A 23,559-nucleotide genomic window follows, 5' to 3' on the forward strand; every position below is an offset into this window, starting at 1 on the left:
GGCCCAATCCTGCCGCCAAGTGGGAGCGGAGTTAAATGATCCGGCGACCTCAATTACCGCAGAGTTAAGCAGCTGATATTGTAATTATTGGCTGCCAAACTAAATCCCACATGTGCTCATGCGCAGGTTGGCTCGGCAGCAATAAGGCACCAATCGGGAGGGCAGAGAGCAGACCTGGAGAGTTTATTTATATCATCAGTTCAATTACCACTGGTGAATCAGAGCCTCCAGCTAACGGTTAGCACGGCCATAAAAAAAAACAAAAACAAAAAAACAAACGTATTTATGCATGTTAACTAAAAATGAGAACCGAAAAAGACTCGAAGGGAAACAAGACGCTCTATAAAAATTATATCAAACTCCAAGTTTTGTTCTTTTATTTATAAGCATCAGCTGCTTCGCATTTCCTAAATTGAATGGCTTGAACTCATGAGTATCTTGAATTAAAAACAGACTCATATTTTTTCTGGGTGGAGCACTGGGATCCTTTAGGAGACAATCGAAAAGAGGATCTCAAGGTCTCAGTGTCTGTTTCAAATCTGCCACAGTTAACTTGCTGGAAAGTGTTCTTAACAAATTTTGTGGTGTGAGAGCACTACAAAGACAAAACCAACCATTGCCTGACTAAAACAAACTTTCTGATTATGTTTCCGCTTGTGAGAGTGTCACATCCAGAGATGATGTTTTTAAAATGGCCTGCCTTGCTTTGCATTAAACCTCTTCTTTTTATTTGAGAAAATAAAAAAAGAATTTTTGGGATAAAAATGCAATGTCATTGCCAAATGATGAGGTATATTTGCATAAATGCAATCCAATAATTAGCCTTAACTACATATTAAATACAGCAATAATACTAAACAAACAAAAAGTGGTGACTCATCTTTTTTTTAATGAAATACCAAATAGCCCTAAAGTTGTGTAAGTGCAAACCAATGGGGTTTTATGCAAGCACTCGTTTTTAATTGCATAACTTCACTGATGTGGCAATATGATTAAAAACTTTGCCCAACGTTAACTGTTTATTGTTTTGTTGGTGGTCTTGATGAAAGCTTTTGAAAATAGTGTTGTTTTTGAGGCTTACAACTTAAGAACAGGAAGAACTTACCAGTGGATTGGTTTAATTGCATTCATCCGTCATTCAGATCAAGGGAAGGGACGGTTGACTCATATTAGAGTTCAAGTTTCGTCATGAGTAAATGGGTCCTCACTTTATTTTGCAAGAGTATGGTAGCTCTTGAGAGACAGGGGTTGGGGGAATTGGTCAAGCGGCGAGAAATCCTCTTGGCTGAAATTGACATGAGCTTGCAGGGATGTGGTTAAGGGGGGACAGGGAGTGAAAGCCCCTCTCTTTTTCACTTTGGTCATCAGACATGGGTACGCTCCGGTTTCTGCCTGCCTGTCATTTCTCTAAGTGCAAACAGATCCCTGTTTGGCTTCCAGAAAGGACCAAGACGGCAATTCCGATTCCAGGGACTCTACAAGGGTCCTCTCTTCAGCGATTAGTCGCCTTAGATTAAACAGGGGTGTGTGGCCAGTTGTACGTGTGTGAGGTTTGGACTGCTGGGAGATTTGTCTTGGATGAAATTTAAATTAAATGAGGCGTTTTAATGACTTTGTTAGCAAAACTCTGGAAAGCCATCTGGCAAAGGGCACCAGGCCCTGGAGGCAGTACTGAGGAGGCTTGTCCCACTGCCTCAGCTAAGATTCAGAGAAACGTCTAGACGCACTAAAATCACTGTACTTGTACACTACAGAAAAACTTGTAAAGTCTTAGGAACTGGCTTATGATCATACTCAGCGTGGCACAGACTGTATGTAAGTTAATGCTGTTGTACAGAGAGCAGATTTGTTGTGTGCTTGGCCAAACTTTTTTTGGCTTGTTCATCATTGTCATTGACTGTAGTAGTAAAGAAAAGACTGGAAGCGATGATGAGAAGCAGTGGGGATGCGATCAAGAGCTCGCGTTGCCTGTGAGCCATTTGGTGACATGTATAATTGGGAAATTTCAATTCAGACACATGCTGAAAGGAATGATTATAGCAGTTGTGTCAGGGAAGGGTTGTTAACCTCGTGGGTTACTAGTCTGATGTAGCAGGGAAGTTTATGGATGGCCAGGTGGAGCCCTGGAGCTCTTCAGCTGGAGGACAAAGCCTATGACCTGTGAAAACAGCAGGAGGCTGGATGCTGGTGTCGTGATCATGGATAACCTTGACTTTTGACTTTAGCCACCAAGAGTGCTGAGAGCAAATCTAATTTTTCCAGCTGCTGCATTACCCAAGTTTGACCAAAGTGTTCAGAATTTAAAGTTTTTGTGATCTGTTTATATTGAAATTGTTTATTTTTATTTTATTTATATTTGTTGTAGTTTTAATTTTATTTTTTCTCTCCTATAATTTATCATTTTTTGTCTCTTATAAATCGTGTGATGCCATGCGTCAAATAATAAATTTGATCTTTTTAAATTTTATTTTATTAATTTTATTAATTATTCTTTATTGATGTAACAATATATATATTTTTAAATATTTAAAAATTAAGATAAATCTAATATATATATATATATATATATATATATATATATATATATATATATATATATATATATATATATATATATATATATATATAGACAATATTTTTCTTACTTTTGTCTTCATCTTTTTATTCATGTTAACAGCCTTTTAAATTTAACAGTCCTTGCACAAACACTTCTCAATAAACCTTGTCTTTGATCTCACACTGTTTCCCTGAATAAAAACACAAGCATATGCGATTCACCCTAATGCACACACACACACATGCTCAAGTATTCCCTCTGCCCTTTCATTATGCACACACCAGCGCTCCTCCCACCTCTATTATTTATCCACACACACACACACCTTCACAAACACACCATTTTGCCCTCAGGTTCATTATTCAAATACAATAGTGGCCTTCTGCAGCTCGATTGCAGGTGAGCGAGTCCGTTCCCTTAGCGCTCGCAGCTCAATTCCCTGAGCGGTGTAATCACTGGCCCTTGCTCCCACCTCTGCATACGTCTGGCCTCGGAGCTATGATTAACTTAATTCCCATATTCGCTCACCGTGAGAAAGCTTATATAAAAGCTCATGCTCGTAGCGGTCAAAGCACAGAAGCACCCGCAGCATGACCAGATGGAGCCGCTATAAAACGCAGTCCGAGGTGGCCCGCGTGAACGTGGCGGCTTGAGGGACACTTGTTGTGGCGTTCCTGCGGTCCGTCGCGGAAAGCGGAATATGTAGGAGCTAATGGGGTCTAAGGAAGGTGGAAATGTGGCCTGAGGGGCTTGAGGGGCCCTGATTTATGATCCAGCACATAAAATGCTCAGTAATGCCACGCCACAGCTGAACTCAATTTCAGCCCGGGCTCGGGTGTTAACAAGGGTAGACAAGCTATTTAGCAGAGGTTTAACACCACCACGGGCTGTTGTTCTTACAGTAATCTGCATAGGCCGTTCCAGAGTATCCCAGCGCACCTGGTCGAGATTGTCACGGGGCGCGTAAGTTCGAGCGGGGGCAAAGTGTTAAAGTCATCGACTCAAACGAATCGCCTCGACTTCCTTCTTAACCCCAAACCCCTCCCAGCCAGGCCATGTGTAGGCCCTCTGGGGAACTATATCTTTAACTCTGGAAGGGATGCTGATGTTTATTTAAATACGGCCTCATCAGTGCGCCTTAATAAATCAACCTGCCTTCATGATGTCATAATCAGTGAGATCATCCTCTATAGAGGTGAAATACACCATCTATGGAACATTCCACAGGGGGGCTTGACTTACGGCCCTCGGGAGCCACACACACCGATCAAACCGGATAATGGGGAAAAATAAACCACCGCAGTCAGATGTCATATTAACCAGCCGCCGAGGATGGAAGGGCACAGGCTGTGTGGGCAAGGCCATTTTTGGCTGCACATGACCTCATTGTGCCAGCGTATTCCCAGTAGGCACGGCAAAGCTTCGTGATTAGTTTATAGTCCAGCGATTTCCACTTTCCGAAGCACGAAACAAAGCGTTGTTTTTCAACTCTAAATGACCATTTATTTTTCTCTGAATGATTAGAGCTCAATTTCTTGCTCATCAGGGCTGTAATGGAAGGAGGAACGAGAGGAACTGGGCCTCAGCGTCTGAGGCTCTGGCTGAAGCTCAAGATTCGCAAGGGAAATAATCATCGCACGGCCTCATATTTGATCAGCGCTAAAGGGCCCAAGGTTTCATGTGTAATTTCTTACGGTTTATACATTTAGCAGCTGGAAGGCTCATGGGTAGGATCTGACCATCCTTTAGACTTCACATTCTTGGCTCGCCAAGAGACAAAAACCGAATCCCGCCGGTTATTGTTGGAATGTGTTGCATTGAAAAGCGATAGCGCAGGCCCTTGAGTGACGCTTGGGAAAACAAACAATTACCAACGAGCGACGGGTGATAGCGTATCTCCGGGACTGGAGAGACAAGAGCTAACAGCCGGTAAAAGAGGAAGCCAGGCTGGCAGCGCAGGAAATGTTGTGTTTATGCAGAAGGTGTTTTAGCTAAATTAAGGGATAGTTACAGCAGACTCAAGGATAGCAGTTACAGCACAGTAATTGTCAGTGAAACGGCACCCTCAAAGATACACTTGAGTGTGTTATCTACCCTTAAAAGGTGTATTTTAGAACATATTAGGTACAAATAATCACACTTCAGGGGTTCAAAGTTGTCTCTTTGAGGGAAAGGCCTCAATAAAAACCTTTGTTGTAGGTTTGTTCCACGTTAATCAAACTGCTGCTTTTCTAATTATGTGGTTATTTTTGACAGAGTATTTACAATTTGTAGATGAATGAGGACAATAGAAGCAAAGCCAACATAAAAGCAGTAATTTGTAAGCTGAGACAAGTATCGGTTAGTCTAATGCACTACACATAGTAAAGAAAAAGAAAACAAGTAGATAGAATAGAAAAAAATAATAGAGAGGGCTGATGTTTGCAGGTCAGATTTTTTGAATAAAAAGAAAACAAGTACTATAATAGAGGGCACAAGTGTTAGACCATCAAGTTTTTTTTTTTAACAAATAAGGAAACAAATAGATAAAACAGAAATTAAGCACTAAATAATAGGTAAAAAATTGATTTGGAGGGGAAAAAAAATAAAACCGTAAACTATTACATTTTCTACATGATTTAGTTTTTATTCATGTTTTAGTGTACATTTATAATTTAAATGTATAGTAAACATTACATTATTTTTGAAATTCGTATTCATTCGTAGATTCATTTTAAAATATTGAAAACTTTTTTTTTTATATGTAAAATCTTTAATATTTTCACTTGTCGTTATTTCAGATATAAAATGTGCACAGCTCATAGAGTCATATTTGAAGCTCAAATGGTGGCAGGGATTGAATGCCATGGCTAAAGGTGAATTTGATGCGGGTGAGCGAGGTGGCATCGGGCCACGGTAGAGATGTTTGGTGTCACACAACATCCAGCTCTGAAAAGGCCGGCCGGCATGTGGCGGCGTGGCTGATTTGATTAGGAAGTGGGATAAACAGAGTTTCGACACTAATCTCAGGAAGCAGTTTACACACAGCAGCCGGCGACTGAGGCAGCTCACTGTCTCCATAATGACAACGCTATTGACAAAAGCCATTTCTGTCACCCGTTCCCCCAATACGCGTTTGTCATGCTGTGAATCAAATGAAAGTTCTTCCAATGGCTCACGGCCATCTCGGGTTGGTTCTTTCATGAAATGGCTGTGTCTCATAATGACCCGTGGCGTCTCACGCGGGCAGCCCGTGCTAAAGACACCACTGTGTAGGTGGGCAGCAATCTGCTCCCTCCCGCTGGTTTCTTGTTTTTAGTGGCCGATAGTGAACATAGCGCTGGGTCTTTGTTTATCGGCAAATTGGTGGGAAAATGAGAGGGAACGCTTTATGCTCATCCTCCACTGCCAGGACAAATGAAGCACAGACAGTTGAGTAACAGAATGTAAATACTGTATAAAACTGCAGCTCCCTTTGAACTGCAGCATATGCATAATCTTCCATCTCTTGAGTTGATTTCATGTCAGTTTGGTCATTTCCCAAGCTGAGATTTCTCTTTATAAAAGTGTTTTATTTGGGGTTTTTTTCCACATTAACACATTTTTTGCTATAAGGGAGGCATAATATATCACTACCATATTGGTTATTACCGTACAGGATATTCAATTTTTAGTTATTGGGTATTTAATCATTTATGTTTCCTCTGTTGGCCTTTGCCATCCTCTTCCGATCATGCTCATATTTGTCAATCCCGTGCAACACTTTAGTGTATGGACCAATTCTCACTGTTATCTAGTTGCTCATTAACATGCCTATTATTGATATGTTGGTTGTTTATTAGTACTTATAAAGCACATATTATGCATGAACACATTCTACATCTCTAATCGTACCGGATACTTAAATTTAACATCTACCTTACTATTAATAAGTAGCCTGTTAGGAGTTTGAGGCAAAAGTCGTAGTTAAAATTTTGTTGCTGGAGAGAACTGGAACTTAAAATAAAGGGTTACACTTTTTTAATGTTAAATTGTAAGTATTATGAAACCATAACTGCCTTAATAAATTCCTAATTTGCTGCTTATAAATAGTAAGTAAGTTTGTTGTTTTGCAGAAATAAAGGATCTAAAACATGGTATTGCAGAATTAGGCATTAACATGTGCTTTATAAATACTAATAAATAGCCAATATGCAAGCGCTAGTTAACAGTGAGAATTGATTTCTAAACTAAAGTGTCGTCTCATTTACTTATTGTTTATTGACCATAACATGAAATTGATTATTGACCTGTTGATATGAAACAGAATTTTAATCATTGCTTCAATATTTTTCCCCACCTGCTGTATATCCTGGATTTTCCCAGCTTCTGTGGTTGGGAAAACAGTCCCAGCATCTTTCTCTGCAGATACCAAGTGTCACTGTCTGGCTGAACCTTCAGTGTTTTAATATGCTCACATCTAAGCTTGTGGCTAAATGTGGAGGCTTCCAAGGCACCATACAGCCTCATACATCTCTCCACCAGAGATTAATTTATTGATTGGCTGGTTCAATGGTGGAGAGAAGCCTGGGGGCTCCATCTTGTGGTCAGGGATGCATCTGCATTCTCTCTCTCTCTCTCTGTCTCTCTCTCTCTCTCTCGCCATCCTCTCTGTCTTTTATTGTTCTCACACACACTCTCATGTTACCCTAAATGAACCAGAGAGCAATAATAGACAGATAAATTCAGAGATACTCTAAGATCAAGACAAATGTAATTCGGATGTGTAAAACTAAACCCTTAAGAAAAAAGTAAACTGGAAATAATTCAACATTAAGCATGTTAATTAAGCACTTAAGTCATGATCTGGTTCTTTTCACCCACTTTGGTGATTATTCATAGAGGGAAATCTTTGTTTGTCTTTATCTGCTGGGTGGCCTTTGTTGGAAAGTGAAACAATTTTTTTTTTAACATGTTAAAAGAAACTCGTGCTGATTGGGGCCCCACGAGGCCCGGCCTCATGTGCTAACCTCCAAGTTGTTCTCTCTACCTCTCTTCCTCTCTATGGACACAATTACACTTTTCTCAGGTTGGGTTACATGTTAATTAGCGTGCTATGTTGACCTTCTTAGACTTATATTTTGAGTAATTACAGAGCATGAAAACCTATTTTGACAGTGTCGCTCCGCTTTTTTCCCTCACAGATCTGTCTCCAGATTTCTGTGAAACACAGAGGTTTTTGCATGGCGCCCACGGTCTCATGCTTGCCCTCGTAACCTCTCAGAAATATTCCACCCTTTTCCACTTCCACGTTTCCCATTATTAGATTTAGAATAAAACCTCCTGGGCCCAATAGACTTAACAGCCCCCATTTATACCACATAATCATTCAGTCCAGCCTGCAGCTACAATTGGCCGGGCACATGATTTGTGATGTTGTGTTACTGCGTATGCGTTTTTTGTGCATTTCTCTAATTGAATACTGCTGAATGTCATCCCTCTGTATATATTGACGCAGCCCTCAGTATGTCACAGGTGTGCGGTCACGCCTCACGATCGAACGCTCCTAACCCACCAATCAGCTGCAGGCATTACGCTGCAACGAGCTCTTGCATTCATCATCGGTCTTTGCAGACAATGCGGAGGATGGCAGGTTGAGCTTGGCCAGATATGGCCGACTAAACCAGTTTTGCCTCTAATTCAATTAGCTGGACATTAGCCCTTTACCCACACTAACTGGATTACTCTCATTTTAAAGAGCTTAGGCTTATTAGCTCGCTGAAAGCCAGCAGCCACCCCTGCTATCTATTCAGCTTCCTACCGAACACATTCTGGAAAGCTGACAAGCAAATCTGATCTGATTCCTTTGTTTTGAGGTTACTTGACGGAGGTTTGAGCTTAAGGATTAGAGTTTGGATTTTTGTTTGTTGTGCTGTGTGGTTCTAATTGTCTTTAGAGACCATTGGGTTGCTTGATTTACACTTTGGTTCTGAGCTTTTTTTTTTTTTACCCTGGATGGATGAACAAACAGATGGAGGTTTAGATGGATGGGTGGAGAGATAGATGAATAGGTAGATATGCACATATGTGGATGGATGGATGGTTGGAAAAATGGACAGATGGATGAATACTCAGATGGAATTGAAAGTTAGAACAGAGTAGAAAGATAGATACTTAGCAGGATTGATGATGGATGGAGAGAAACATAGATGGCGAAATAGACAGGTAAATGGCAGGATGCATGGATTGATGGATAGATAAAGTGTTAGATGGGTAGATAAATGATGAGACTGATGAATTGTTAGATGGATGATAAATAGATGGTAACGTGGAAAGATGGATGAGTACATAAAAGAAAAGGTAGATAGACAGTTAGCGGGATGGATGGATGGATGGATGGCTAGTTAAATGGATAAATGCATGCAGGGATGGCTGAAGAGGTGGATGGATGGATAAAGTGATAATCGTAGGTAAATGTATAGACATATGGATGGATGATGATGGACAGTTACAAGAACAGTAAGATGGCAAGATGGTTGAGGAAGAAATAGATGGGCAGAAAAATAGATGGATGAACAGGTGTATGATAGACAGACAAATAGACAGGCAGACAGACAGAGAGAGAGACAGATAGTGCCATGTAGGTTGTTTTGGAAACACACACACACACACACACACACTCAGAGCAGTCTCTCTGTCTCACACTCAGTCTCTTCATCTCAAAGACAGTAGTGGTATACTGCTGTTTGGTAATTACACCATCTCTCCTCATCCCTCCACCCCCAGAGTGACTTATACATCTCCACTAAAGGTGCTGCTTCAGTGTGGAGTGTGTTCTGTGCTCTCTTTTATTCACAAAGACACAAACATACAAAGCCTTGCTCTCGATGCCCCTTACAGCCACCACCAAACCACCTGCACCGCTGGCTCTGGACTTAATTGGCCAGCATGGCTCCTGGTCTCCGTGGCAACCGTGACCTGCCACAAGACGGATGGAAACTTCTTCCACCGAACCCCCAGAACCACACCCACCCCCAGCCAATCTCCCGATCTCCCAGGTTTATTTACGAGAGCCAGGAGAACCCAGGACACGGACAGATCACGACTCAGCTGTTGCCTCCAACCCACTCGCTTTAAAAGCTCTTAAATCCTGTTGTCTGATTAGCAGCCTCATCCTTTCTTCAACATCTCCCCTCGTTTCGGACTGCTTCGCTCTCGAGTTTGTGAGGACCGGGAAAAGGACACTGCGGTGCGTCCAAAAGCTGTCCAATCTCGAAATCAGACATGCACTCTCCTCATCTCTTATAACTGACGTTTTATTGCGACTATAAATGATCCTAAAAGCTTGTTGTACGTCTCGGTCCCGTTCCAAAGCGAGACGACGCAGAAGAAAGAAAATTAAACCAAATGGCACACGAAGAATAAAAGTGAATTAACCAATAACAAATCACCCTCTGCGCCCAGCCTCTCCCCTTTTTTCTTCACTAACTCATCTAAATTTGTTCGACATCTTTTGGGCCGGGAGCCAAAAAGGCTTTTAGAGCCATAAAGCGTATGGATCAGGATAAATCACATTAAGCTATCCAATTTAATTAAAGCATTGACAAAACATAATAGATACTAACGCAGGGGGGGAAAACCTTTTCTATTTATAATATCCATAAGCGGACTCTTTCTTGGAGGCAGCGGAGGAATGTAGAAGCTTTAGCAGAAAGCTTTAGACACCCAAGGGAGCATTTGAGCTCATTTACTTTGATTTAGAAGCTGCCTTCACCTCCCTCCATAGCGACTCCGACCCTCGCCTCCTCCCTTGCCATCAGAAAGAAAAAAAAGCAAGTAAGGACAGCGTAATGAAGCGAACGCTGTACCGGTTTAGCCTGCGTCAGCTCTAGGGATGATCAATAGTGAAATATTTTTATTCATAAAGCACTGAGTTAATTAAATCAAGGAGTCTTTGGGCTACATGTACGACACTAAGCAAGGGCAGTTAAACGACTGCAGCGGAATACAAAGCTGACGCTGCCAGATACTGATCAGTGAACAAGGACTCTGCATCTATGTCCTTCTGTCTTTCTATTTCATTTCTTTTCCAGACACATATTCTATAGTGGTGTCCTGATGTTCACTAACTTTTTAAAGAGTTTAAAGAGACGGCGAGGGGTTTCAGATCCGTCAGCCTTACTCTGTGTTTAACCGCCTTATCAAGATGGGAACGAACATTTATGAAAAATGTAATAGACAGATTATTTCCCTTAACATTTTTGAAATACTTGCTTCGGATGATCCCATCTCTAATAATATAACTTGCATGTACAGTATATTAAGTGTTGTGCCAAGTACTGCCAGCAGTTATAGCTTCTTCAGATCAGATGTTGTATGCAAACTACTACAATAGGATTTGGATTACTTTTATTCATCAAGGATGTCAGTTGAGACATTAATAATGTTATAAAAGATCCCGTTTCAAATAAATGTTGTTCTGTTGAACTTTTAAAGCATACTAAAAATAACATGCATATTAAGCAGCAGAGCTTTTTTGATGATGACAGCAAAAACTAAGCAACTAATTGACTATTATATATCTTAACTGTTATCTATTATATATTTTAAAACTACACCAGTGATATTTAGGTGGTTTTCAAGCGGATATGAAGGGTGATCTTAGTAATTCATGATATCATATTTTAGATTTCTAGTATCTTAGATTTGGTATCCAATGCATTATTTAAAATAAATGTTTTTTTTTTTTTTTTTTTATCTTCAGTTATCTGGTTTTGATGACTGTTAAAAATAAATATATAAGTAAATAAATAAAATAAAATAAAAAAAATAAACAGGAAGAGACCTATGATCATATTTTGTGATAAATTAATTATAATAATGATTTTTTTACATGAATTATTCAGTCCTGCTTTAAACAAGAATGCATTGTTTGATTTAACTGGCAGATGCGTATTAACCTTTTTTGGTCATCCTATATACACAGCAGTTTAGGTGAAATCTCTGTACCCGAAAGACCCGGCACACTTTCACGTTTGCAGCCAGAGAGTGATTCGTTGCTGGTTCTGTGCCACCTGCCAGAACGTAATATTTACATCCACTTTTCTCCGTTTAAGAGATAGATTTCAGCGGAGAAACCGCAATCATAACTTGTAATAACCGAAGGGAAGCAGAGGATCTACTGGCTGGTGATTCACGCAGAATGAGACGGGAGAGAGATAGAGCGAGCGGCCTGGGTCCAATGAAAAGCTCCTATACTCAGTGTAATTAAGAACTACTGTCATCCTTAAGGCCAATTACACTATACAGTCCTTCAGGGCCAGAAATCCATAGTGTTTTAATTTGCCTCCATTTTTAAAAGTGGCCATAAAGCAGAGCGCAGACTCCAGCCATCAGCGAGAGAGATAGGGTCGCCCATCACGACCATAACCGGGGCTGTAAAAGAGTGAAATACGAGGCTGCAACGGGGTCGCTATTTATTATGCACGTTTCTATATATCTTTTATCGAATAAGTGTTACGCGAATTGCCGCTCCAGTGGGGAAAAGGAAAGAACGCATGCTTTACAGTAGATGCAGCTCGTCATGTGAAACCGCCGCTTGAATGGGTATGGACTTGAAGACGTCTCGGGTTTCATAAAACAAAATGCTTATGGAGCGCCCCAGGGGGTCTGCCGCTTTCTCTGTGTTCTGGCTGTGTCTTTAATGAAAGAAATCAGAAATGTGCATCTCATAACCCATGCGAGCGGCATCCGACCCGGCCAGCTTGCTGTCTTTACCTGTCAGCTCAGGGAGGCACAGTTACGGACTGATTCCTCGTGACACCCAGATGAAAAACAAATATGCCTCCAGACTCCGAACTCTCAAGCCAAAGGGTGTTTTGTATTACTCTCCTTTTGTTTAAAAGGCTGCTTTTACTTCAGAACAGTCGCCCTCCATGCTTAACACTCGTTTGGCTTCTAACACACACATCCCCGAAGCAATCGGGGTCAGATGTGATGTGAAGCGTCGTGGTTGGCCCCGGTTATGAGTGCTTGCTAAATGAATAATGTAATGTAATATATCTGGCGAGGGTAGCTGGAGGGTTTTAATAACCTTTCACCTGATCAGGTGCTTGTGTTCGATTCCTCTGTGCTCGTCCGAGGTCGATCTGTCGGCAAGACTTAACCGAAGCAAATAGAAACCCACTGACAGGCATCGGGGCCTCTGCAAGAATCTCCGACTCTAGATTCAATTTGGCATGCAGATAACAGCCCTGCCAAGAGCAAGAGTGAAAGCAAGGCAGCGCTTGATAGATACTGAGAGAGGCACGGGCATGGTGGGAGACGTATCAACGGTCCAGTCACCCAGCTGGGCTGCGGTTTGCGCTCGATAAGCTGGATGGAAGGAGACAGATGTCTGTTTTGACTTGACTTTTAAATATACGAAAGTAATAAGGAAGGAATAGCTCATGTGTTCTGGATGCGTGCATCACGAGACCTGTTGAAAATGGACTTGTGTGATATACTGTATCAACAAGCGGTCCAATCCAGACGGGGATAAGATTTCTCAGAGGGCTGAGTTAGCCCAAACATAGTAAGTAGTTTGCTCTGTAATTTATACAGAGGTTTCGAGAAGGGAAAAAAAATGCCATGTTTGATTTCAGAAAAGATTAACATTAACAAAGCGCTGCGAAACACAAATTTACTTGACCTCCTCAGGGAAAACCAGGCCTGTCCGACGGTAGAGGGAGTATGCATTGTATACAATCTTTGCGCAAATGCATGGCATTTATTTACATTTATTTATTCATTGCATACACTTCCGTACAAAAGTTGGGAGTCGGTGAGGCAATTTTTGTTGTTGTTCAAACAATTCAACTTTTATTCAGCGAGGACAAATTAAATTGGTCAAGTTAATGCTGTTCTTGTGAACTTTCTTTTCATCAGAGAATCCTGAAAAAAAGTATGATTATTTGCAAATAAAAAAGCATTGAGCAGCAATTGTTTTCAACATTGATAATATTAAGAAATACAAATTATTTGGATCAAATCATCATATTAGAATAATTTCTGAAGGCTCACGTGACTCTAAAGACCCGGCTGGTGAAAATTCAGCTTTGTGTCACTACATTTTTTAAATATAGTAAAATATAAAGATTTTAAAATTGTAGATATTTTAAATTGTATTTAATGAACAAAAAATCTTACTGAACCCAAATGTTGCTCTATAATAATAATATAATGTAATCTGAAACTAATTTTATTAACTAAGTGAACTATTCAGGAGTCTTATTTCATGATTTATTTAATAGTTTATGCATAATTGAGTATAGTCTATGTGTTCAGTGTTTTTAAAAATGGCACATTTTGCTTAGCTCTCTCTCTTGCTGTTAGGTAAGATTGCATCTTTAGATGCTGTATGTTTGCAGAGAGTAATGAACGACGGCATAGGATGGCTTGTTGGAAAGCTCTTATATGGAGATGTCTAGATGTGCTAAATTATAATTACTACTAATCTGTCATTTAAAATGATCCAGATTCATTAACATTAGGATGTGGGTAAGAAGAACACTGTGCATAGGCACCTGAGAAGCTTTTGTGTGTGTGTTCGTGCATGTGTGTGTGTTGTGTGCGTGCCTGTGTGTGTGTGTAAGAGTTATTTTTGAATGAGACTCTGTCTCAGACATCCTGCATTATTTGAGTTACTGTAAAGCGATTAAGTTTCCGCTACTTCTTTAAACAATCGCTCTTTTCCTTTGTGGTTTAAACAGAGCGAGAAAACAACAAAAGTGAAGCAAATACCCGCCTTGTAAAACCGCAGCATTCCATTTTTCACTGGAGAGATAAGAGTGACATTCGTAAAGCGTGATAAGAAAGAGAATTGACCGGCATTCCCTCAATGCTTTTCACTGCGTTTGTAAGGCAGCGGTGTATTGATATTCTTCAAACATTCTGCTCGGCACCTTACATATCACACGCTTTGGAAAATGAATGGACGGACGGATTTGTTCTAAACCACTAACCCCTAAGTAGTAAATGTCTGCAGTTAATTCAGCCAAACACACTTTCAAAAGATGTACTAAGATTCAAGTCTGAAAATCTACCATCGATTTACATTGACAAAATATTGAGCTTTTCGAAATGTGACAGATGTGTGTATTGAACTGTTATTGGTCTTCTCGTCCTTGCATGTGTTTAACTGTTTATCGCTAATTCTTGTGTGCATTCGGCTGAAAACGAGATGTTTGTTGAGTGCCATAACGGCAACGTTTCATGAAGTATGTAGTGTTTGGCTTTGTCTGACCTTTGTGTGTGTGTGTGTGTGTGTGTGTGTGTGTGTGTGTGTGTGTGTGTGTAAGGATAGATCCTCCTTGCAGCTCAGCTCTCATATCCTTGCGTGTTGCTGAGCGTTTATCTGTAATATGTTTTGGCGTTGCCAGGTTGTCTGGACATGGGAGCCGTAATGGAATCAAAGGGAGATTTATGGCAGGCATCCTGACAGTCAGAGAGAGCAGGGCCAAAGCCAAATGAAATTAATGAAATTTGCAAGCAGATTGCTAGAGGAGGGGGACCGAAGCAGCTCTCGTCCTTTAACAAACACTATTTGGTGTATTTCAGCTTTGAATCTGTATCTTTTACCTTGCAGCACCTGTTAAAACGCCCAATTTGACACTAATGATTGCAGTGCATACCTGGATTAAGTTCAGTTGCTGTAAATGTCAGGTTATTCCTTCAAAATGACAAAACAAACAAAAATGAGTAGTTTACACTGTTTATACAGTATAGTGTTTATTTGTAAAACAGAAACATTTTTTAACAATTGAACAAAAATCACGTGTCTTTGTGCATTCCAATTAATCTCAGTCAAACTGCGGGTGGGTGATTTTGATTAGGTAAAAAAAAAAAATTAAAAAACACAGCTAACCAACACAATAAAATGCAATGAAAACATGATAACATAATAAAAAAATAAAAAAAAATCGTCGTCTGTTTTTGCAAATAAATTCTACATATAGGTGTGTAAATATGTTTATTTCAAAAAAATCTATTAGGATTCGTCAATGGAGTTAAAGCATATATCTTTGTAAAAAGTTTTATAATTAATTTAGGTTATATTTAAAAAAAAAAAAAAAAAAAAAAAGTGAGTGCATGTCATGTATTTGTAAGACATGTCTCACATGTGTATGATTTATATGAAACAAGACAAAAAATGATTTATGCAGTGTACACAAAGAAATGCATCACTGCAGCGGACTAATTAACCTGTGTTTTAAAGATTGTTTGGAGAGCTTGTATTCATTCTTAAATCACACGAATTATTTCATTATCCATGTGTAATTAATACAGCGGCAAAGTGGATGAAATATGTACATTGTCTTTCCTGCCAGTATAATTCTCATATCTCATAAACTTCTATTGTCTCTTTATAGTTTGAAGTAATTCTTCATTAGAAATCATCTCATTCAACCCAAAGCCCACGGGACTGTTATTTTCTTCTTTTTCTGACATGGAGTTTCTCTCTGTCGCTCCTCGGCGAGAACACCGTTGAGACTGATTGTGTTTCATAAGTGCTATTATTTGGCTGGGACAATTTGCCTTTTTGTAGAAATAATGAAAAAGGTTCCACTGAGTAAACAAAGCAATAAAACATTTATTAGCAGTGGAAGTGCTGTAGAGCGCTGCGCCGCGCTCGCGGCTCGCCGAGGACATACGAGGCCGGCGCTTCTCCATTCATGAAGAATTAAAAAGCCAAGAGAAGTTGCCTCGGTGCTCCACACCATCTCTGCACTTTATCCGTTTCGCATTTAGATCATCAGCATCAACATTCGCTCTTGTCCAGCGTGATGATGGTATAAACAGCAGCTTTATTTTCCCACTCTGCGCAATACGATCACGGGATGTTATGAGTTTTAACTCGGCGTATGTTTGCCCTCCTGCATAGTTCGATACACAAAGGAAACATGATGTTCGCATCAAGCCAGCCAAGAGTAAAGAAAAAAAGCGATGCGGCATTGTGGAACATGTCAAAAACCATCAGGAACAGTTTGATGAAATACCATAGCCTCTTATTGCAAAGCATAACATAGTTATTAAGATTTTTGCCATAATAAAACTTGATTGGTTCGAGGGAAAAGAAAAAAAAAACACACATATCCAGTTCTGGCGGAGAGGAGAGCCCAATAACTACAGTTTTTAATGCTCCTAAGAGGAAATTGCTGGCAGTCTTGTGCTTGATACATCATTACGTCCTACGCACGAGCTCTGGCAGGATTCCTCGCCGCGTTTTGGACCCGCGCCTGATTGTTTATCAGTGAAATTGGTTGTAGCAAGGTCAGGTGGGTTAACCCATGTGGTGGTCTGCTCGTGTTATGTGTAGCAGGCATGACTCCAAAGCAGACGCTTTGATTAGCTGGGCAGATATTCCATATCTCATTTGTTTCCTTCTTGGCCCGTAATTGCATTCTGGTTTTCAAATTATGTTTTGCCAGCGTGAGTCCACAAACAAACAAGCCTAATAAAGTTAAGCACAACCATTGTGACATGTCAAAAATCATTTGGCTCGTAAGCGAGCATTAAAAATGCCAGGCATTAATTCTGATGTAGAGCCGCTTTTGTCTGTTTTCTTTCTCGGGTTACTCAAAGTGCATATGATTGCTTCATTTTCTGCAGGATTGTGGGACGTACCGCTATGAGACCTTTCATTACAAAGTACTGCTTTAGAAATGTTTTTCATTAGACGCGCACACAGACCGAGTGATAAAAGGCCAGACGAATAAAGGAGGATGTGACATTTATGGCCAGTAGAACAATTTGGTCTCAGACTTCAAAGTCCCAACGAACCGTCCATCTTCCTCAAGACGCGAAATGTGAAGTGGCTTCAAACAAATCCTAATATCTCTCTCTTTCTCTTTCTCATCTCTCTCTCTCTCTTTCTCTCTCCAGGGACCTGAGCGAGAATCAGATTCAGGCTATTCCTCGCAAGGCTTTCCGAGGGATCACCGCCGTCAAGAACCTGTAAGTGTTCCTCCTCATCTCTTCGTTGGCGTCATGAGATTGGTTTGCATGTCGGTAAACTCTGCTTTCCTCTGAAGTAGCGAGGCGTGGTGCGGCACTCCGTCAAACCGCAAAACGAGGCCGTCGTCCGCTGCTTTTAACGAGTCTTGGGTCTTATTTCAAAGACAGATAACTGAAATGAAAGATAATAATCTCTCTGGCTGGAAGACGAAAATGTTTAAAAGCGATGTGCTAGGTGGCCTACATGTACGCCCCTCGAATCATTTGTCATAACAGTTAATAAGCTTAGCGCTGATGAAAATTCAATTAATCAGTATGGTTCAATAAGATGGATATCTTCAGGATATTGCCAGTGAGTAATGTTCCACAGCCATTTGCAATTACAGTAATGGCTTCTGATAAATCTCTGCAACAGTTTCAGAATCTGATCTCGCTACTGTGGAGTATGCCAGAAGGGCTTGCTCATAGCGATATTTATTGAATATTTATGATTATTTTTTTTAAGCATAAACAAGGTCCTATGATTTTCAGAAAAATCGAATTCACCAACCTTTATGAACAGAGCGAGTACAGGGAGCTGGTGGCTCTTTGTGCATGTGACACTAAAACGTAGCCTTCGAAGAGGGCAGGAGGATTTCAGCAATTAAATCTGCCCTCTAATGAATAAAGGACGCCAAGCTGAGGTCATCATTAATGGGGCGCTTTGTTTGCAGTCAGAGATCGGTTGTGGTATGCGTTCCCAGGCTCGAGCGTCTGTGAAGTTCTGGGCAGTTTCGTCGCAGTATCTGATACCGGCTTTGTTACAAAGACCATTTTCAGACGAAGCCTTTCCCACCGTGAGATGAGAACCGCGGGTCACGTCACGCTAGATATCTCTGAGAGGTATGGAAATATAGTTGGCTATTGTTTGAAGATACAGTCATGCTTTTCAGCCGAAAAATGAAAGAAAAGGAAAAGTGTGAAGAGGTGGGAGAGTTTGAGAAGCCCAATTATATATAGCAGTGGTTAGCGCTAACAGAGTAGTCATTTAAAAGATATTTGTATCAGGGCAGGGCGGTCTTTTGGTTCTCCGGATTTCAGAATGACCCGTGTGCATGAACATTGACTACCACCAGCCCTGGTCAGATTGAGTTAACTGAATGTCAATACTAACTCTGACCTCTCTGACCCCTGTCAAATGAATCCCAGCCTCCAGGACTGACGTCAATCACCTGCGTTGGTCAGTGACTCTCTGCATACATGTTATGTAGAACAATGCTGGGGCTAACATTGCATATCCAGCAATGTGTGATGTCAGATGAAATGATGGTAAAATTCGCACTGTAATATTTATGCGATATATTTTTATTTGAATATTTTTTTTATATAGTTTATATTTTTTTGATAAAAAACTGTTTTCTAACATCGAATTTTTCACTTTTAAATTAGCACTCATTATTATTTTTATTTTTCACTAACTTCATTAAATTTCTTGTTCACTTTTAGAGGGCAATTTTTTTTTACATTAAATTAGACATAACAGTATTCAATGGCATTTTATTGTTGCCATTTATTGTTATTTTAACCATAATATTGAAATATATTTATAGTATATTTATTGAAATTTGAATGGTAAAAATCTAAGTTTGGTACATGATACTGTACATTTTGAGTACTGTATCTACAGTGTATATACCAAATAAATTTAGTACGTTATTAATCCCATTTTATAGGCAATATTACATTCCCCATCAGTTGCGTGCTTACACACATGCAGCATTTTTGTTCAGCATGTTTTCCCCTGACGTTCTCACAGTGATGCCTGTGATGTTCGGCAGTGTTTGAGCACTCATCACATCACTGTCATGTGCACCGTCACACTCTGATGGATGAATGATAGGTACAGGTAGGCAACACTCATTTTTTCAGGTAGGGCTTTTCAGGGGAAAAAAGGGCTAACGAGGATTGAGGGAGAAGGATGGATTTGTACGTCAGAAGCGCTGCCTGTTTCTGTCCCACCGACCTGCCTCTGCGACGCGTGGCAAGGTGACTCTTGATTTAATTGCTAAAATCATCCAGTCCACTGTTTTTTAACGGGAAGGAGTGGAAAAAAAAAATGGTCAGGCAGCGTTCCAGGAATGAATTGATTTTCTCATATGCTTTTCTACCTTAATGTCCTCTGTTTGAAAATGGCTATGCGCGCTTCGAGGGCACGTTGAATCTCCATCTCTTATATCGTCCTCGCATCTCCACTGTTTTACAGGCAACAGCATGCTGGAGTCAGCATCCGCCTTCAGCCAGCATCCTCTACTCTTTATAGAGGGGCCATCTGGATAATATGGTCAAGATGGTTCCTCCAGCTAACGAGAGTCTATGTTGCACCCTATTAAACCAGACACAATATCTCTGTCTGCGTTTATGGCTTTAGCTGTGCCCTCCTACTGTTCACCAAACATGCTATGCAGGCCATGTTAACCTCGAGAAGCATCGAGTTTTGTGTCATGTGTTCGATTCTCTCATCATATGCACTGCGAGTCTGAAAACATGCCTGATGAGCTCTGTACTAACATGACATGCTTGTGTCAGCGGGGTACGGGTCCCATTAGTGCAGGTGCTGTATGGGTTCGTGGGCTTACACGCATTCGTTTTGTTGACATTTGTTATTCACTGTGGATGGAGAGGCCAAATGGTGTCGACACATGCAGGGCACACAATACTACATCACCTGAAGCCTAGGTGTAATTGAGAGAGCAGTGTGTCCTGTATGATTAGATACGTGGACTCTTTGATTTTCGTCCCCTTGTGGGAGGCTCTCATCTGGGTGCTAATAAAAGCCTTTCTACTTCATGCTCCTGTACCCAGAATGTCACTCTGACTGTGCGTGGGTTTGAATTATGGCCGAGAGGACGAGGACCGGTCGCTGTCTGCTTTACAAGCTTCTGCGCCCAGCAGACGGGACTCTGCAGACGGCAGATCTCGGCTTTTGATGTACGCCGCTGGGGTTGAAACGCACACCTTACACTCCGTGCAGGATGAGATGGGAATGGCACTGATGCCAAGATAGCCGATCTAGCATTTTCCAGCTCTGAGAAATGCTTTTTCAGGACACCTATCCACATTGAGATTGCTTCTCCGACCGATTAGGACAAGAGACTAGACAAAATAATACAATATGAGACCAGACGAAAAAAACTATGAGATGGAGACAAATGGATTGAGAATATATGAGACAATATGAGACCAGACAAAATGAGATAGTGAGGACAGTAGAACTGAAAAAACAGGAGACACAATGAAATAAGACAATATGAGACCAGATTAATTAAAAAAACAAGAGCAAATTGGACAATATGAAACCAGATGAAATTAAGTTAATATAAGATGAGACACAATGAGATAATAATGCCAGAACGATTGAGATAATATGAGACGATATAAAAAACATATTAGACGGTGTGAGACCAGACAAAATGAGATAATGAGGACAGAAGAATTGAGAAAATAGGGGACATGATGAAATGAGACAACATGAGACCAGACGAAAAAGAAACTGTGAGATAAGTCAAAATGAGATGACAAGAACAGACGACTTGGGGAAAAAATGAGACAATATGAGATCAGACTAAATGAAATGACACAAAACTAGATGTGAATGAAATATGAGCCGAGAGGAAATTGGACGGTACGAGAGCAGACAAAATGAGTATGAATATAAAATGAGACATAATGAGATAATGAGGCCAGATTAATTGAGATAGTATAAGACAATGTGAGCTCAGACTAAATGAAATATAAGATCAAAATTGAATGAGACAATATGACACAAAAAGAAATATGAGACGAGACAATATGAGACGAGACGAAATGAGACAATATGAGACCAGATGAACTGAGACAATAAGTCAAAACTGGGAAAGAAAATAGAAGATGTGCCTAGAAGAGAAAGGAAAATAAAGGAAAAGATGAGAGATGTGACAATAAGACGAGATGAAAAGAGACAAAATTAAGAATAGTGGGATTGAAAGAAGAGGACAGGACATATGCAAATAAGTGAGACAAAGAAAAATTATGAGATTAGGTGAGAAGAATTGAGAAGAAAAGAATAGATTCAGTGAGATGAAGCAAAACAGTTTAGAGAAAAAAGAAAAGAAGGGACTAAATTAGGAGATGTGCTGGAAGAGATGAGAGGTAAAACTAGAAGAGATTACTTGTGATGAAATGGAGTGATTAAAGCAAGCAGAAAAGAGAAGAGACAAACATGAGACTACACCAGAGGAGAAGATACTCAGTGAGATAAGAGAAAAGATGGGACACTACCAGAGACCAAATGAGATGAGACTGGAAGAGAAGTAAAAATGAATGAATCAAATTGAAACAAAACCACAAAAGACTAGAAGATGCGAGGCATCAGTGGTAAGACATACAGACACAAACCACACTTGATTTGGCAGCCAAATCAATACTGTATATATCTTTTACAACTATAGACTGAGTACGAAATTCATATTTTTCAGCTCTGATAAAGCTTCATCCTGGCTGTACTGACGGTCAGTTCTGAGTCATTTGCTGTGTTACCTATCGAGCGTGAATGAAATACGGTCCTGCGGCTGCTGGTTAGCATCACCGACTCTGACAGATTAATAGTCTAGTGAAGGGAAGGAAGACCCATATCTGTTTCTTTCTCTCGTTCACTCCAGATGGGACACTGGCAGGACGGGAGCTCTAAACTGCCAATACGGCTCATGACTGAGATGATTAAAGGCCAATGTAATTAGAGCAGGAAAATTAAAACTGGGACTTTCATTACCCACTACTACCATGTCCCACCTCTCCAAACAATCACCAAACACGCAGATATTCCCACACACCACACGCTCACATGTGTACTTTCAAGAAAGCTATTTGCCCTTGACTATGCTTCGTTTTACCATTGTTAAAAGTTTCTTGCGTATGATCACAATGACATTCTCTGGAGATCAACTTCATCTGTTCGTACGCGCACACAGTAATGGCTCTGAAATCTGATGCAATGAACTGCATTTGAATTCTAAACATATAGTGCCAGGTTATCACAATATCAAATTAACTTTAACACAAATTCTTTATATTGAGATTATTATTAACAAATTAACTGTGAGGAAGTGAAGCGGGTTTTTTTGGGAGGCTGCTGTTGTATGAAATCTATAAGGTTTCAATCACCTTTATGTACAGAAAAGCGCATTGCTGGAGCTCGAGCAGTAAAGCAACGTCAAGGCACTTTCAAAGAAATGCAGGAACTGATTGAATGTAACATTAGTTGCTTTGGATAAATGCATCTGCCAAATGCTTAAATGTAAAATTAATTGATTAAGGTGTGAATTCTAAAAAGCCATTCTTTTAATATCACTATGAAATAATGACAAAAGAAATTCTTTCTGCTGAGTTGACTATATGTGAAAATAAAGATCAGACTACCCCGATTCTTGAGCAACCCGGGTCTTTTTAGTGTAGCCTAAATAATTGAACAGATACTTTTAATGAATTGTTCAATTGAATCAGTTTGACAATCCTTTACTGAATTAAACTGATTAAAGTGGTTAATGAATTAAATCTGACTTTCTTAATGAACTGTAATCTTTGGTAATGGCCATATATCAAAATGAAGCAAGTTTTGCGTAAATATCAGTGTGTGCCAAAACACGTGCTAAGAAATGAAAGTATGTGACCCTGGCCCGTGAAACCAGTCATAAGGGGCAGTTTTATTTAAAATTGAGATTTATATAAATCTCTGAATATACGGTTTGATGTGATAGGTCCAAGATGCAACTATTTCAAAATCTGGAATCTGATGGAGGATCCAAAAAAATCTAAATCATTTACATAATAACCTAATAATTTTTGGCATAAAAAAAAGATCATTTTGACCCATGCGATATATTTTTGGTTATTGCTATAATCATACTCGTGCTACTTGTGCTTCAGGGTCACACATGTGTTTGTAGATATTATTTACAGTATATAATTGTTGTTGCCATTTTATAAAAGCGCTGGCCTATTGTCTTCATTCTCATTTCTTTAAATCCATCGTAAAA

At 40.0% G+C, this 23,559-nt stretch overlaps 1 protein-coding gene across 1 annotated transcript in view; it reads left to right on the forward strand.

Moving 5' to 3' along the window:
• The window catches only part of slit3 (slit homolog 3 (Drosophila)), a 158,652-nt gene that overhangs the window by 68,246 nt on the left and 66,847 nt on the right, over positions 1 to 23,559 (forward strand). The window contains exon 5 of the mRNA XM_043258066.1: positions 17,438 to 17,509. Coding sequence (XP_043114001.1) covers positions 17,438 to 17,509 — 72 coding nt within the window. The remainder of the gene's footprint in view (positions 1 to 17,437; positions 17,510 to 23,559) is intronic.

This window comes from Puntigrus tetrazona, chromosome 14, assembly GCF_018831695.1.
Source record: "Puntigrus tetrazona isolate hp1 chromosome 14, ASM1883169v1, whole genome shotgun sequence".
In the NCBI taxonomy this organism is placed as follows: domain Eukaryota; kingdom Metazoa; phylum Chordata; class Actinopteri; order Cypriniformes; family Cyprinidae; genus Puntigrus; species Puntigrus tetrazona.